The 16389-nt window shown below is 56.8% G+C and overlaps 7 protein-coding genes across 7 annotated transcripts; all 7 read right to left on the bottom strand.

Annotated features, from left to right (window-relative positions):
- Positions 1-398: 398 nt before the first annotated feature.
- Positions 399-2237, bottom strand: JKF63_05959 (uncharacterized protein; the record flags this gene model as incomplete). The annotated part of the gene is made up of 1 exon (XM_067901912.1): positions 399-2237. The coding sequence occupies one exon, from the start codon at positions 2235-2237 to the stop codon at positions 399-401; it is 1839 nt and encodes a 612-aa protein (XP_067757618.1).
- Positions 2238-3183: 946 nt separating this feature from the next.
- Positions 3184-4050, bottom strand: JKF63_05958 (uncharacterized protein; the record flags this gene model as incomplete). Its single annotated transcript, XM_067901911.1, has 1 exon — positions 3184-4050. The coding sequence occupies one exon, from the start codon at positions 4048-4050 to the stop codon at positions 3184-3186; it is 867 nt and encodes a 288-aa protein (XP_067757617.1).
- Positions 4051-4637: 587 nt separating this feature from the next.
- JKF63_05957 (uncharacterized protein) lies at positions 4638-7811 on the bottom strand (the record flags this gene model as incomplete). Its single annotated transcript, XM_067901910.1, has 1 exon — positions 4638-7811. The coding sequence occupies one exon, from the start codon at positions 7809-7811 to the stop codon at positions 4638-4640; it is 3174 nt and encodes a 1057-aa protein (XP_067757616.1).
- An 891-nt stretch (positions 7812-8702) lies between these two features.
- Positions 8703-9587, bottom strand: JKF63_05956 (uncharacterized protein; the record flags this gene model as incomplete). Its single annotated transcript, XM_067901909.1, has 1 exon — positions 8703-9587. One exon carries the CDS (start codon positions 9585-9587, stop codon positions 8703-8705), a length of 885 nt encoding a protein of 294 aa, XP_067757615.1.
- Positions 9588-10161: 574 nt separating this feature from the next.
- JKF63_05955 (uncharacterized protein) lies at positions 10162-10833 on the bottom strand (the record flags this gene model as incomplete). The annotated part of the gene is made up of 1 exon (XM_067901908.1): positions 10162-10833. The coding sequence occupies one exon, from the start codon at positions 10831-10833 to the stop codon at positions 10162-10164; it is 672 nt and encodes a 223-aa protein (XP_067757614.1).
- Positions 10834-11702: 869 nt separating this feature from the next.
- On the bottom strand, positions 11703-13991 carry JKF63_05954 (uncharacterized protein; the record flags this gene model as incomplete). The annotated part of the gene is made up of 1 exon (XM_067901907.1): positions 11703-13991. One exon carries the CDS (start codon positions 13989-13991, stop codon positions 11703-11705), a length of 2289 nt encoding a protein of 762 aa, XP_067757613.1.
- Positions 13992-14538: 547 nt separating this feature from the next.
- On the bottom strand, positions 14539-15558 carry JKF63_05953 (uncharacterized protein; the record flags this gene model as incomplete). Its single annotated transcript, XM_067901906.1, has 1 exon — positions 14539-15558. One exon carries the CDS (start codon positions 15556-15558, stop codon positions 14539-14541), a length of 1020 nt encoding a protein of 339 aa, XP_067757612.1.
- Between the last annotated feature and the right edge of the window lie 831 nt (positions 15559-16389).

Below are 16389 nucleotides of genomic sequence, written 5' to 3'. Positions count from 1 at the left end.
GGGAGAAGGCGAGGAGCGAGAAAAACAAAAGACATCCACCACTTTGACGAAGCACGTCACCTACACCCACCCTGATGTACACCGCCCCCCCCCCCCCCCCCAGCAAAAAAAGATATACACATATATATATATATGTATATATCAGCGATGCACATGCACGTTTTTTTGCTCTCTTTGGGCTAATCGCTAATATTGTGGTGGTGGGGTTCTGTTTTTTTTTTCGCTCTTATATACGTACAAGCACACACACACACATAAATATAGACATATATATATATATAGATGTGTGTGTGTGTGTGCTGGTAGATCAGTGCTCGTTTATTAACGTCGCGTTTTAAGATTTGTTTGCGCACATCGGCTCCCCTGTGATGCGCCTGTGAGGTGTGTTCGCTGCCGCTTCACTGAAAGAGATTCTTCACGACGACGTCGTTGCGCTGCGCGTCGTCAAAGGGCTCAGGCATCATAAAGGCGACTAACTTTTGTCGTGGCTCGTAGTTGACGGCCTTCCCTTTGGTCATACGGTGAAATCCCTTGCGGGCTCCCTCATGGGACGGCAGCAGCGCCTTTTGTATCTCATCCGTTTTGCGCATTAGCTGGCTCGCCACCGCACCACCGCGGCGCACCAACTCCCGCAGGAAGTCAGCGTCGTCGTAGATCTCGTTGTCGACATCGCCCTCGGCAATGTGCATCGCACGCTTCGCCTTGAAGTCGGGTGATGTCACGGCCAATATGTGCTCAGGGTGGGCGATGATGGGAATGTGCGAGCGATTCTTCTGCACCTTGGAGCGCAGGCGTGACTTGGCCGACAAAATGCCGGCGATCTGCTGCGGCAGTGGCTGCGCGATGGTTTTGAGTTTGGCACTGTTCGCCTGAACCAGTTTGCTTCCCCAGTACTGGAGGCACGCGTCGGCGTGCCGCAGGACGCGGGCGTGATAGCGCTCCACCTCGCGATACGACGGGGCCGTCGGTGCGCTTTCTTTCTTCGCCTTCTTTAGCTTACTTTTGGAAGAGGACTCGTGCGCGGCGCTGCCGTTGCTAGCGGACCCGCTACCCGTTGCTGCAGCGTACAGGGTACACAGCACTTGCTCTACATCGCCCTGCAGCTCCGAGTAGTGCCTCGATACGTCCTCACGCATCTGCTGTACGTCCGCCGCACCGTCGGCGTTGGAGGCTGCAGCCGCTGCGTCATCAACTTGGGCATCACCGTCAACAAAAAGCGAGTGCGCGTAGTACTGCGGCATACTGATGGCTTTGGTGACCGCTGGCTGCATCAACACGCGCAGACGCAGCAGCTGGCTATACACCATGATAAAGTGTTGCACCGCATCCCGGGTCTGCTGGGCATCACATTGCACGGCAGAAGCAGCAGCGACAGCGCTCGACATGCCGTATCCGCCCGCGTCTACTGCGGCCGCCGTGCCTACAGAGGGCATGAGACTCATCTGCGTCTGTCGGAGTTCGCTGAGCTGACGGAGAATGTCTGCTTCTTCGCTGCTCAGCACGACGTTGTCATCGCCGCCACCCCCAAAGGAGAGCGGCCGCTGGAACTGCCCTGCCTTTTTGAGTGCGCTGTGTTTCTTCTCTAGCCACGCCGTGTACTCCTCCTCTGTCAAGTCCTTCGCACGGCGGCGCTTGCGGCTGACGGCGCTCTTCTTCGACGACGCACTGCGCCCACCGCGCACGCCAACATCGTCCCTCAGGCCATCCTCCTCCCCTGCCGCGTCCATGTCCTCGGCACCATCGCTCACCGCATCCTTTTCACCATCCTCATCGTCGTAGAACTCTTCCCCTTCAGCCTCAATGTTCCCCATGTCGAGGGCACCAAAGATATCGTCCATGGCGGCCTCCACGCTGACCGGCGTGGCAGCGTATTTGCCCTCGCTAAGGCTAGCGTCTAGGGGTCCACGATGACGCAGCCGTGACGAGGACGACACGGGTTTTGCTGGCCCACTCGTGGGTTTTAGGGCGGCATATGTGGCAGACCGCCCACGACCGCCCAATTTGGCGTCATCGTCGCCACCGAGGTCATCCGAGTCGGCCTCGTCGTACTCGTAGTCCTCCGCAACACCACCTACCGCGTGTTCGTCGTCGTTCTGGTACGTACCTTCGGCATCACCACCACCGCCACCGAGTGCGGAGAGGGTCAGCTGCTCATTGACCGTGTCCGCCAGTGACTTCTTCTTTTTCTTCAGCGATACAATGTTCTGTCGCCCACTGGAGGTGTTGAAGCGCGGCATGCGTGTCGGTGCTGATGAGACTGTATGTGCCACCGCTTTTATCCTCTTCCTGCTGTTGCTCGTGCTGCTGTTGGTAGTTGTTGCTGCTGCTGCTCTCTCTAAATATTTAGGATCGATACATATATGGACACATGTATATATATATATATATGTGTTTGTGTGTGTGTGCGTGCGTGCGTGCACACATTCGAAGCGCATCGAGCCCAGAGTTGACAAGGGAGGATAGAGTGCGAGGAGATGACAAACCCCCAATCAACCAATGAGCGAACAACAGAAAAAAAAAGGACATTTTCAAAGTGGTGGTGGTGAGGAGGAGGAGAAGGAGAAGGGAATGCCATCAGTTGCCCATACACGCGCACGCGCTTCAGGGATTGTGGCGCTTCTTCTGTCCGCGCTCACTCTAATCTCTTCCCTCTCATTTTCGCATCCACTTACAAATGAAAAGTAATAATAATAATTATTATTATGTTGGTCATGGAAATCTCCACGAACACCAATTTTCACTTTTTCCCGCCCATTCAGCGGCCTCCGCAGTGCCCCCCTTCTCCTCCACTGACAAATCTGTAGGAGATGCTTCATTCACATCACAGGAGCGATGCGAAGGTATATATATATATATATGTAGATGTGTATGTTTGTGTGTTTGTTCGATTATATAATTCGTTGTTGTATTTTTTTTTCAAACCTTGAACCAAATCGTTACTCGATGATGTGATGGCGAGCGCAGGGTGAGGGGGGGGGGATCTGGGCTTCCTCTTCGGTACCTTCCTCGCCCCTCTCTCCCCCCCCTCCTCCTCCTCCTCCCTTACGTGACGTGCGCGGATCCGAAAAGTCTCTCTGTGTGTGTGTGTGTGTGTGTGTGTGTGAAAAAGGGAGGGGAGAGGAGGGGGGAGCGGGGGGCACATCAAGAGGAGAAGCAGCGAAGAAGAACATGTCCCTGGGTCGATTACATGTTCAGACCAAATCTGCAGAGTTCCTTCTCCAAGGCGCTTGTGCCACCACTGTCTCCTCTACTAATGCTCGGCGATCGAGCGGCGGCGGGGGCGGCAGCCCCTTTACGGCGCCGTTGACGTCGCGAAGCGTTACCGCTGTGGTAGGCGCTCGGCTGTTGCTGCTGCTGTTGTGGCAATGTGCTCTTACCCTGCTGCTGACTTTTATTTTGTTTACTTCTTGCTGGCACATTGCAAGGGTCACCGTCGTCTGACATTTCCCGCTCAAGACTCGCCATGGCAGCATTGTTTGCCTGCCATGGCGGAACGCTTAACGAGGGAGCAGGCAGACGGTCGCTGCGGGCTGCGTCACAGCCCGCGCTGGTTTTCTCGAGCGCACGCGGTGATGTGCAGGCGTCGCCAGCTTCGAAACCATCCTGGAATTTGAGCGTGTCGCTGCCGTCCGCCGCTGACGCTCTCGTGTCCTTGACTTCATCCCTGTGTGCTGTGTCGCGCATAAGCGTCGCGTTCAGGGTGCACGTCTCCGGCGTGTACTTGGCGTGCATCCGCTTCGTTTGCGGAAGAGGGCGCAGTCGAACCGGCAACGTGTCAAGAAAACCCTCACGCCGCAGCTGCTTATACATGTAAAGTCGTCGGTTGTTTTGACTGTAGTAGTGTTGGTGGGCTCCATCGGTCAGCACAGAGAGGAGAGGGAGGTCGCGTGGCTGTAGCTCGCCGTCTCGAAATTGCTGCAGCGTGCTCTCGATCGTCCGCCCGCAAGAGAAACGGGGCCGAATGCGAGAAAAGGTGAAGTAGACGAGAAGTGGGTCCACCTCTACCACCTGCTCCACTCCCGATCTACTCGCCTTTCCAGAGGGCGGCATCACCACGCTTGCCGGCGCAGATGCTCGTTCTTCTTATATACGTGTGGGGGTTTCCCTCTGGTGTGTGTTCTCTGGATCTATGAGATCAAGCGCTGGCCAAGCTCGTCCGAGGTTGTGAAGGCCGCGCTCTGATGAGCGGTGCGCATGGGTGTCACATGCATTTTGGTCGAGACAGAAATAGTTGCAGGGGGTGGGGGCGGGGGGGGGGAAGAGGGGCAGTGAGGGTGAGCAGCGGCATACTACCCGCAAAGTCCACCCCCCTTTTTTTACTTCAACTAGCTGCTACTACCTAAATCCTGTGTGGAAAAGACGGATCAGTCTAGCGGGCAGGGGAGGGGGGGGCGGGCGGGACTAGAGGAAGCAGTGATGGAGGAGAAACAAGACAGACCGACTTCCCATCTTCTACTCTCCCCCTTTCTTTTCGCTTGTGTTTACAATCTGTTGTTGCATTTTGTTTTAGCAACGCACACCGAAGGTGTGTGTGGGTGTGGGAGGAGGGGGGGGAGCAGACAAACGAAACCAATCCATGTGTACGCACACATACACACACACACACACACCTATCGGGTCTTCTTCCTGCTTCCGGCTCAGGGGGGCGGTGGCGCTCCATTGGAAACAGCGGTGGGACGCTTGAGAGCCTTGTATGGGAGGCGCCGCCAGAACTCCAATGCCGCCTTCACCCGGACCGTGTATTCTGCGGGCGGCGCTTCAGACGGCTTATCTTCTGGAGAATGATGCGCGACGTCCTTGACAGACGGTTGTCCATCTGTGGTGGATTTCACTGGGGTAGCGACACGCTCCGGTAAAGCCTCCGTACACATCTGCTGCTCAGCCATAGACACGGGGTCCTCCACACCGACAGCCAAGAAGGCAAAGGTGCCGCGGCAGAGGTTGCGGTCCGTGACAACGCCAGCCGGAGGCGCTCGAATATCGGGCGGCACGTAGCGGGACGCGGCGAAGGTGCACCAACGGCATCCCTTTCCGTCCGAAGGAACACCGTCGTCGTCCTCTTTCGTGATGTTCGCTGTGGCGGAAAGAGCCGGCAGACCGGCATTCCGCAGCGTCCACGCAGTTGTCAGTGGTACCCGGCTCGCGCCGGGTCGCGGGTCAGCATCGGGCGAGGACGGCGACATTGCGAGGTCGTACGCCCCATCGCGGCAATACAGACCGCCCTCGTCCATCGAGGCAAAAAGTCGGCGCGCCGCCGCAGCGTGCGCATCCTCCAAGCCAGACGAAACCGATGCAGCATTTGCGGACTCCGCAGGGGCGACGGGCAGCGGCATGAATTTTGCTAGTTGTGGAACGAGCGTGCCGATCAGCACAGCCCACGCCGGTGGGGTTGACGAGTTCACTACATACAGCATCCGCTTCGATTCGTCATGAAGCAGACCAAGACGCTCATAGCTCTTCTTCATAGTGGCGAATACGTCGGTGTGCGTGTGGTGACAGTATGTCATGCGTGGGATCGCCGAGAGCGGCAGGAGGCGCAGCGAGTTGGGCGCGTGTTCGGGGTAAACGTGAGGAGTGGTGAAGAGACGCGGCAGCGCCGGCAGAATACGCGTATTTCCTAAACCGATGTGAGCTGACAGCGTAAGAGAGGGGGACTGTGAGATTGGGATCACCGCCGCTCGCCCGCTCGCCACTGTAGCCGTTTCTTCAGCCCCCTCTTCCGCTTTCTCCCAGCTGTCCGTCTTGCTGCCGCCAACTCCGGCCACACCCGTGAGCGCGTCAGCTCCGGAGCTGAAGACACCATTCCTGGGCCCAGACGCACCGTATACGACGAAGTCGTCGTGCTGCTGCTGCTGCGAGGGTGAGGGTTCTACATCAAAAAGGTCTTCCAGGGTAGGCACAGCCGCGTTTGTGGCCGTCGCGCCGGTGCGTGATGACGGAAGAGACACCGCTGGCCCGGCGGTGGAAGCACGTACGACCGCTGGGACAGCGGAGGGAAAGGTTGGCGCATGTGGTGCCCCGCTGTTCGTCGCACTCTTGTTCCGAGCCCGACCACTGTGGGGTCGTTTCTGAGGCAGCACAAACGGACGCGTACCCGCCCATATCCGTTTTGCCGCCAATTCCTTTGCGAGGGGTATGGCTGACGTGACGAGGTCGCGCGCGTGCTTCAACACAATGAGGTCATACAACTCGGTGAGGCAGTGCTCTACGAGAGCGACCAGCTGCACCTCTCGAGCGCCGTTCGTCTCCACGTAATCCACGTCATCTTGGAGTTTGGGGACCATGCCGTAGAGATACAGGTGCAACTCCCCAAGGATGCCCTCTACAAGGTCCGCCTTCACTTTCCCATTCCCTAGTCGTGAGTGTGCCGTGGAAGACAAGAGGTGCCACAGCTCCAGTGTGTCGAAGACGAATTCGAGGTTGACGTTCATCTCGCATGCATCACGCAACAGCGTGAAGGTGCTGCAGCGCTCGCTATACAGCCACTGCTGGTCAGGATAGAGTAGCAAGATTCGGTTCGAAATATTGTTGCCCCAGCAGTTATCACCGATGTACTCCAGCCGTTCAAAGGCAACACGGCGTCGCCGGTGGTACGCGCTGAGCGAGCCTGTCATCTCCGCTAGCTCCGCCGTCGCAAGGGCTACATCTAGCACCCCCACTTCCTTCAAGGCCCGCAGGATCGTACCGACTTCAGCTGCTCGCTTCTCGATAGACCACCACGGATTCGTCATGCCACGAATGCGCGGAAACAGGGGGCAGTTGTAGAGGATGTCTGCCCACACCGTCATCACATCGTCGATGGGGTACCCTCGCACAGCCAACAGCGTCAGCGTTTCCAGCGCAACCTCGCGCACCGGGTGAGAGACGTGCCGCGCGCGGTCCGCCACTGTGATGTGCGTCCGTAGTGAACCCTCATTGTCGAAGCTTTCGCGGCACAAACGGCAAAATGCCGTAAACGTGTCGCCAGTCCCACTGCCAGCCCCCGCCGCGGAGCTTCCTCCCTTACCGCCACCCGCACTGATGAACCTCGAGGTGCTCTCCTGATACTCATCACTACGGGCGCTGGCGTCATCGTAGTCCTCGCTGTATTCACCACGTCCAGGCCCCCACCCTGTGCTGTGAGTGTTGCCATCACTTCTGGAGGCATGGGCTCCTTGAGGATTGCTGCCAGAGTCTGCTCCAGGGAAAAAAAAATTAACGGCGAGAGAGGCTGGAAGGGTGCGCATTGGAAGGTGAAAGCCAATCTTGGTGCGCGGAGGCCCGTTCTGATCGTGAGGCTCGTAGACGGGGAGTCTGTCCAGCGGGAAGTCTGGCGGTGGTACCGGGCTACGCCGCGTCAGTTCCACTTCTGTGGTGCCTTGTATCGGCAGGAAGACACCCTGAAATGGATCCTTCACTCGGTCGAGTTTGTCGCCATTCACGCGCGAGGCTGTTTCGGTGGAGCTGCGCCACCACGTCCCCGCCGCTGCTCTGTTGGAGTGGCGGAAGGAGCCAAATGTGGTGGAGTGGGCCACTGTCACTGGCGTGAGTGCCCGAAGTTTGCGCGTGGGATGCAAGGGCGCAGCCACACATGCGCTTCCGTTACCGCTGCCGATGATCGTCACCCTACGGTGTGCCGATACCAACGCCCCTTGTGAGACGTGTCGGGCTGAGTGACGGTGTGCCACCGGCTTCGTAGCCAATCGATTTGTGAGATGCGCAGCGTCGATAAGTGTAAGGGTTGGCGTCGCTGTCGCTGTCGTGGCGAGTGTGCGTGTCGTGGGGGAGCAGAATGCCTGCGTGGAGGTGAGATGGAGCGACGATGTGAGCATCGTTGTTTGCGTGCCGTTTCGAGCGTAACACCTGGCGGCGTGGTGTTCGATTGTTCGGCGAAGGAACGGCGCCGGCACTGCAAGAACACAGACAATTGGACAGACGAAGAGATACACGGAGAAAAGAAAAAAAAACCTGCCCCCCCCCCCCCGCCTCTCTCTCTCCTCCTCCAGCGCTCTCAGAGAGACAAGCGCGCCTTTTACAACCTACTGGTACAGAAATACGTGAATACTCGTGTAAGGGGCCTTATATACATACACTTATCCTTTCAGCTCCGTCTATTGCTGCTGCTACTACTGCTGCTGCTGCTGTTGATGTTGTTGTTGCGCCTCCTCCTCCCCCCATTCTCTATTATACGAGTAATACAGGCAAGACGGATACCACAAAGAAAAGAAACGACAAAAGCGGGGGCGAGGGCAAGAAGAGATGATGGGACGCTGTAAAGGAGGAGGAGGGGGGGGGAGTCAGTCCAGGGAAGGGAAAGCGACGGCAGGAGGGCTGGGGGGGTACGCGTGAGGAGGGCAAGCCATCGGAACAAACCGAAGCGCTACTGTCCCTAATAGATGATCGAAGGCTCACCAAAATATTTATGTTTTTTTTCAGCTCTTGCGAGTGTCTGTGTGGTGCGCAACCCTCATGTCGTATAGCCGATCGCCACTATTACCCCGTCTCTTCGTCTTTATGTTGTTCATTCGATCTCATTGATTATCAGCGGACACAGACATCTTCTGTGCATGTGTGTGTGTGTGTGTGTGATTAAAAATAAACACGTAACTACGATCGGGGGAGGGGTGGGTGGGATGATGGAACTGGCAGGCAGCTGTCGGGGGGCTACAGCTGGCCACCACTTTGATATTCTCTGTCCCGAATATATACACATGTAGATATCATCAATCCGAATCGGCAAAGAACTCAGCCACGTCCACCTCCTCCCCATCCGCCTCTCCAATGTCCCCTGCGTCACTCGCCGCGTACTCCGTGACCGCCCCATCCACCCCAGCGTTGGTGGGAATGGTCTTCACGCCATTCTCCAAAGCACCGACACCGTCTAGCCGCTCTGTAGACGGTGTTAAGACTTCTTTTGGACTCGTTGAGCGAGCGTCCGCCACCTTGTCGCTGTCGTTATGATCGCAATCGCCGTCGAGCATGCCTGCCACGCCCGTAGCTTCCTGAACCACCGTCTCGTCCAGCGGGTCTGCATCCATGTCCGGCGCCCAAACGTCGAACAACCCGCTCTCATCTCGGTGCTCCCCTCTCGCCCTGCCAGTGCGTTCACCACTTACATTGTCATCCTCGCAGGCTCGTTTTCGCTTGTTGTCTACCGCCGCCCCCCAATGCGAGTCCGAACCCGCTGGTCCACCGACGTGCTCACCCGAGTCGAGCCGCAGCAACGCGGTATACTGTTCATTGAAGCGGAAGAATACATCCGCTTTGTTCTCCAGAGACGGAACGAAGGTCTGAACGCTGGGGTACGGTAGATCAGGCGGTACCGGCCTCAGTGAGCAGCAATACGTGCAGGACACAGTCCCCTGGCGAAGTCGTGGGCTTAGAGTGACACGGATTGTGTTCTTCGAGTCACACACGGGGCAGTCAAACGTGCGTAGGGCGTGGATGCCGTGCGTGTTCGCGTTTTGATGATAACGGCGGGCATCGAAGCTGTGCTCCTTGTTCTTTTTACTGTCGCTGCTCGCACCACCACCACCAGTCTCGCCACGCGCTTTGCGGCTCGCGAACTGGCCACGCCGAGGCCGAGCCCCCTCCCTTGTGTCTGACATGTAAGCAGTCAAGCGTGGTTCGCGCAGGTGTGTGAGTGTGCGTGTGTGTATGGCGGGGCAGGGCTCCGCCTTTTGGATTAGACTTTTATAGATGCAGGCTTTCGCGTGGGTTGTATAGGAGAGGGGAGAGGGTGAAGAAGAGGGAACGCGTACACATGAGAGGAAAGGATTGTGAAGAATCGAGACAGAATGCACATCCCAGCACGTGCCCGTTTTTTTTTTTTTAGCTTTTGCTCGACTCGATGAATAGCAGAGGCAGCAGATGTGTCATGGAGGAGGAGGATGAAGACCATTGAAGCAACCTCCATCCCAACCCTGTGACTTGACATAGCGCGCATGACAGCCCTAAAATACCAAGTTTAAAGCTACCCATCAGGGGGTCTGATACAAGAAGCGCTGTTGCTGCTGCTGGGGGGAAGGGGGAGGGGGGACCGTACACTTCATGACTGAGTTCTACACCCCAAACAACACGCACACGCACACAACTGGAGTAAAAAAAAAATAACGCAGAGGATTTACAAGATTGGGAGAGATGTGCGGAGCTTCTGTTCCTTCCACCGTCCCGCCCCCTCCCTCACTGAAACATCTGGTCATACTCGTCATTATCGTCCTCGCCGCTGTGAACACTCTGGCGAGGGGCGAAGTAGTGGGCTGCAGCCCCCTCTACTTCGCCCTCATAGTCATCGCCGAGGTCGACAGCATGTGGGGTGTTTGGCACCCCTGTGATATCCGACCACGCTGGCATGACCAACTGGCGCTGCAGCTCTCCCAGAGACTTCACGAGCTTCGGATGTGAGATTCCTGGCGCAGTCGCAGCGACGGCAGCAGGGGGGCGCGAACCCACTCGGTCTACGGTTTCCGCGTCCACGGCAGAGTACGCCTTCCCCTCCATGCTGCCATGGAGTCCACCGAGGTCCTTGGCGTCGTGGTTTGGCGCGCCAGTGCCCAGCCTTGCCTCGCGGCCCATTTCCACCTGCAAGAGATCTGCGTGATCGCGTTGAATGAGGGCTTCATGGAAACGAAAAAACACATCGACGGGCTTCTCGAGGCGCAACACATTCCACCGCTTTGTCCCACCCGCCCCACAAAGACGGCACCGCACCGTGGCGTCGCTCGTCGCGCGAAAGATTCGAACGACAATGGAGGCTTTGGTGTCACATAAGGGACAGTCGAAGCGGGTAGGGATTTTATATTTGCTCTCCTTCTTGATGGGTCCGTTGTTGGACTTTTTGCGCTTGCCGCCCATTTCTTTATCAGACGCGTTGTGTGTGTGTGTATAGATGCATCTCTGTGTATGCGTGTTGGTGGGCAGAAAAAAGCAGAGGAGGTGGGGTGGGGGTGTGACTGAGGCACAGCATCGTTGGACATTTTACTACCCATGACGGGATAAATATCTCCCACATCAAAAAAAAAAAAGAGGGGCCAGAACGCTCCTCGTTAGTGGTGAACAAGTCTAATGCGCGCTCACGCACACTGGACAAGAGGAGTTCCTGGGGGTTTATGTGCTGCACGCATCATCATCATCATTTCCCAATGTACATCCATCTTGTTCTCCCCCCCATTGAGAGTGAGCGTGTGTGTGTGTGTGTGTGGGTGTGTGCATCTAGTGGTGCTGCAATCAGCCATAGTCTCTCTTTTTTTCCACCTTTTTTTCTGAGAGTATTCTCGCGCGAGTGTTTACAATGCCTGGCAGTCATCACCATTATCGATTCGGCTGGTGGATTATCTTTGTTTATCGGGGGGAGGGGGGGGGGGAGGTTAGCATAGACTTTACGCGTAAGAGACCACTCCAACAGATCCTCAATATACACCACTCGATGCATCATCATTGCTGCTCAAATCAACGCCAGCCTCGACATGCACTAAATGAGAGATCTTCCTTCCTTTGCTCTCTGTCTCTCTCCCTTCCTCCTGTCTCGCAGTTCACGTGTGTGTTTGTGGATAGGTGCGTGCGCAGCATTTTTTTTTTTTGCGAGAGGGGAGAAGAGGAGGAGGAGGAGAGGACAGGGGAGGGGAGGGGGGGGGGGGAAGCTTCCACGTCCTCTCATTAGTCCTTTCATGCAGTCAAGCCACTGTTCGCTGCCGCAGTCGCCGCTGGCTTCACGCTGGGTGTGGTCAGCAAATGCTGCGATCCCGCTTCCTCTGTGAGGCTACCCTTATTTTACCGGCATCTGCGCCGCTGCTCGGGGCCATGGTGGTCACTGTCTTCGAGTTGCCTTCGTTCGCCGTAGCTGTTGGTTTTGCCTTGGCCTTCGCTGCAGCAGACTCCAGCACTGAGGCCCACCGACGCTGCAGCTGGTGCTGAGACTGCAAAAGAAACTGATCGGCTTGGGCCACCCACCACTCGGCGGAGCCAATCTCCACGGGGGCTGCCGTCGCACTGGCGCCGGGTGTGGAGGATACCGCGCTGGCTGACGGCACAGTGTTGACTGACGCGTCTCTTGTACCCAGAGAGGTGGCAGTCGATCCGACGTCACCGCGCAACGGTGCTTCGGCGAATCGGAAGAAACTTCGCTCGTACGACACCGGCAGCGTGCGGGAAAGCGATTGGGAGAGCCGCTTGTAAAGCGCCATCTCACCATCGTCTTGGGTGCCGCTCGGCCCGGTTTTGCTCAGCAGCAGATGCACATGGCCAGGTCTCATTGCGCGCGCTGTACGCCCTGCGCGATGTACGTACTGGGAGACGGCCTCCGGTGGATGGTACATGATAACATGGCCCACGTTGGGGATGTCAATGCCGCGCATCAGGGCATCTGAGGCCACGACGCAGGAAACGTCAGCGTCAGATTCCATATCGTTCGCCTGGACTCTCCTGTCCAACAGTGCGCGGCGCCGCTCCGCCTCGGTGGAGAGAGTCGTGAACTCGACGACAGACGAGACCCCAGCAGCAGCGAGAAAGTGGCTCATGACACGTGCCTCCTCCGCGGAGGCGCAGAAAATGAGAATACTGGTTCCTGCTCTCTCCTCCACGTGCGGGTACGACGATGAGCCGGCGGGAGCACTCGAGTCTTGCGGTGCCGTCCCGCAGGAAAGACTTGCTTCTTTCTTTCCCCTAATATCACCGCTATCCACATCTACCTCAACCTCCAATCGTAGAGCGGCAGCCTCAGCACGTTTTTGCGCGGCTTTAACCGCAATGCGGCTCCGCAAGGCGTGTACCAGTTTAAGCAGGACAGCTGGCCGGTAAGTGTCCTCCACGAAGATAATGTGCTCCTGCAGTGTGGGTGGAAGAGCGAACTGGGTGCGCACCACGGTGCCCCCACCTGCTGCCCCACCTGTCCCTGTGGCTCCCTGTGGTGAAGACACTATCCCCTCCTCCTCGCGCTCCTTGCCGTTGCTGTCGAGGATGTAGTAGCTGCAATTGCGCAGTTTTACATGAGAAACACGCGCGATGCGTGAGGAGAGCGTGGCGGAGCAGAGAACCTTGTGCAAGATAGAGCCACCACGAGCCAAGGATCCAGCGGCAATGACCCCGCCAAAGCACCCCAGCCGTTGGAGGGTCGCTGGCAGGGGTGAATCGCAAATCGGGGAGGAATTCGAAGACATGGCAGACACGAGATGTGCAGACATGCGCTCTTGCCGTTGCAGATCGCGTCGTCGCTGTTGCTGAACCTCAAATTCGTACCGCGCGTTCACCTTCTGCACCTGCGAGGCAAAGTTGCCGGCGAGCACCTGGTCTGCCTCATCCACTACCAGCAATTGCAGGCTAACCAGGTGCAGCCCAGGGGTGTGGTCGAGGTGATGAAGAAGTCGCTGAGGAGTAGAAATAACCACGTCAACATTGGAGAAATATCGTACGGTGGTGTTCTTCATGCGGTGTTGCTGGCATCTGGAAAAGAAACCCTGTCCCTCGTCATCCTTCGCCTCGTCGCTCTCTGCCAGTTCGGTGTCCTCCTCACTCTCCCCAGCGTCACCGTAGCCAGGTACGCCCAGTTCCCCCGACAAGCTAAAACAAGGAAACACGACTTGCCGTACCAGCTCGCGGGCCTCTGCTGCATCCAGCTCTGTCGAGGAGCCCATTGTCGCCTCCACTGCTTCCGCACAGATGCACGCAACTTTTATCGAAGTCGGCCGCGTCAGGCGCTGCAGTTCGCGGTACACTTGGTGGCCCAGCGCTTGCGTTGGCACGAGAATCAAGCAGCGCAGGGCGTTGTCATCGACTCCTTTTTTGGCCTCCGTGAGGAGGCGCACCAAGGGGAGCAGGTAGCACAGCGTTTTGCCGCTTCCAGTGGGGGCGGTGAGACTGACGTCGTTGGGCACCCCACTCATGAGTGCTCGCGTGATGATTGGAATGACGGCCTGCTGGACCGGCAAGGGCTGTGGGTAGCTGAGAACGCGCTGCAGGGGCTCTCTGAGCCACTTGGAGGGCCCGATGCAGTCATCCCATGTCGCAGCAGAGGACATTGCAGTTTCGAGAAAGACGTCACAGACTCCCCCGCCCCCCCTCCCTCCCGTCTCTCACCCCGTGTCGTTTTTTTTTTCTCTTCAGTGAAGCCTTGTTTTACTTATATGGCCTTTCACCGCTTTTGTTCTTTTTGATTATCGAAATACGGGGGTCTACTGCTTTCCTGATCTTTACGGCTTCGCCTTGTAATCTGCTGCGTTCCTACAAATCCATGAAGAGTAGAGAAGAAGAGAGGGGGGGAGGGAGGGGAAAGGAGAGGAAGCGTTGCAGTGTGTCGGAGGCGGGGGGGGGGTGGGGTGGGGGGGGGGGGGGGTTTGCCGCATGCATGGGTGCTTTGTATGTACCCTATATACGCGTACACATGTATACGTCTGTGTGCGTGTGTCTTCGGGAGGGGAGGGGAGGGGAGGGGGGAGGGGAGCGGAGTGTACCGATCGCGCTGCTGGGAGCCTCTAAACAGTTTATTACTACTCCCCGCCCCCTTTCACGTCACTCCCCCCCTCTCCACTTACAAAAAAAAAGATAAAGTTTTTCCCTACTTGCGTGTCATGTGACTGCGTATGCATACTCGCCCTCGCTGACCTTTTCGTAAACGTGAAGGCTGTGCTTCTCTGCGAGTTTGAGGAGGTGAGCACGTCCTCGCATGTTTTCTACGGTGCCCTTCCGCCCCACGCAGATGCGTTTTACTGCCATGAAGTGCATTCGCTCATCCATGGAGCGCACCTTCGTAGAGACCACCGTCCCGGTGCCGAATTGATTGTACACGTCCGAGTCAAAAAACTTTGCCATGAGGGCCCGTTGGGTGATGGCGCTCTCGTTCAGCACATCATGGGTGGTGATGAGAGCCGCGATCGAGGAAACACGTCGTGTGGGGGAAGTCCCGTTCTCACTATTGAGACCTCCGGTTGCGTTTTTCACGAGGAGGGTACCATCCCGAGCGGGGCAGGCAGTTGCCGACGGCCCCACCACGCTGCCACTGGGAGTTGTCGGAGATGATGTCGCTGCACGATGGGAGATCGTTGTGTTTTGCTTTACTGCGGCCCGCCCCTCGTGCACCATGAGTCCCTGGAAGCAGACTCCCTGGATTGGCAAATTGCGCGTCGCAGTGGGCATCCGCAGCTCTTCTGGAGTGGTGTAGTCCTTGAAGAACTCACAGATTTTGTCGCGGCCAGCGCACAATTTAGAGAAGCGGTAGTTGAGCAGTTGCGATTCGAGGCGGTCCTCAATCACAAACGGTGATCCCGGGCTCGCACAGATTGCCTGCATCGCTGCAAAGGCCTCCACGTCTGAGCTCAGGAGAGGCAGAAGTCGGTACATAAAGTGTGGCTGGTGAATCTGCAGAAACGTTTTATAATCGGGGATGATGATATCCTTCGGCAGACGGGGAAGCCGCGAATCTTGTCCGGGCGTGTGTGTCATGAGGGCCAGACGGCGGTTGCGGTACCCAGTGAAGAACTCTTCAATAAGGTTTTCACGAAAGACGGCGCCATTCAACTGCAGCACCCGTACCGGGATCTTTCGCCGGTTACGGTGTCGGACAATAGCTGCATAGGAATCTCTCTGCATATCCGTGTTATATATGCATGTGTGTGGATGGCGGCTATACCGTGATGGAGGAGAGGTGCATGTCAGGGAAGCAAGAGGGGGAAGAGAGCGGGGGATTGCCGTGTCCCTAGGTTTGTATAAACGTGTGTGTGTGTGTGTGTGTGTGTGCACTTTCTCCAAATGAATATGATCCCTCTAGCTTTTCGTGTCAACGGTGGGGTAGCCCCTAGTGGTGATGAGTGGAATAAAAACCCATACACCCACACGCCCGTAGCCGGAGACCCTTACCAACGAACCACAAAGCGCGCACCGTGCGAGAGGCTTTTTTTTTTTTTTGGGGGGGGGGGCGGTGGATGGGTGGGAGGCGACAGACTAGAGCAAGCGGGATTTAGTTGATGTCGCTATACCAAGCAAAAAAAAAAACGATAACAACCAGAAAAGACGTCAAGCACCAGCGCCGAGAAAAAAATGAAGGAAGACTCGAAGATACGAAAAGGCGTCGATGAAGAAAACACACACAAGGTAGTGCAGTGTATCAGCTTTTTTTACTTCGTCAGAAGCGCAACTCTTTACACCTCACCGGCGCCCTCGCTCTCTTTCTTTGCATAAATGTGTATATATATATAGTGTGTGTGTGTATGTGTTGGTAGAGGTGGCACTCGATGTACAAACGCGCTGTACTCACACACCGCGAACGAGTCCCTGCCGAGGATGAGGGGATGTACAGAGCCACACAGCAGCTGCATATCCGAGGGGGGGGGGACGCTGCCAGTGATACCAAGCGCCGCACCGTCATACATGTAGGGCAGAAGCACCATGAGAGAAAAAAGGGAGGGGGGAGAGCAGAAAGGG

This window comes from Porcisia hertigi, chromosome 20 (genome assembly GCF_017918235.1).
Source record: "Porcisia hertigi strain C119 chromosome 20, whole genome shotgun sequence".
Lineage (NCBI taxonomy): Eukaryota > Euglenozoa > Kinetoplastea > Trypanosomatida > Trypanosomatidae > Porcisia > Porcisia hertigi.
This window is presented reverse-complemented; position numbering and strand designations above follow the sequence as displayed.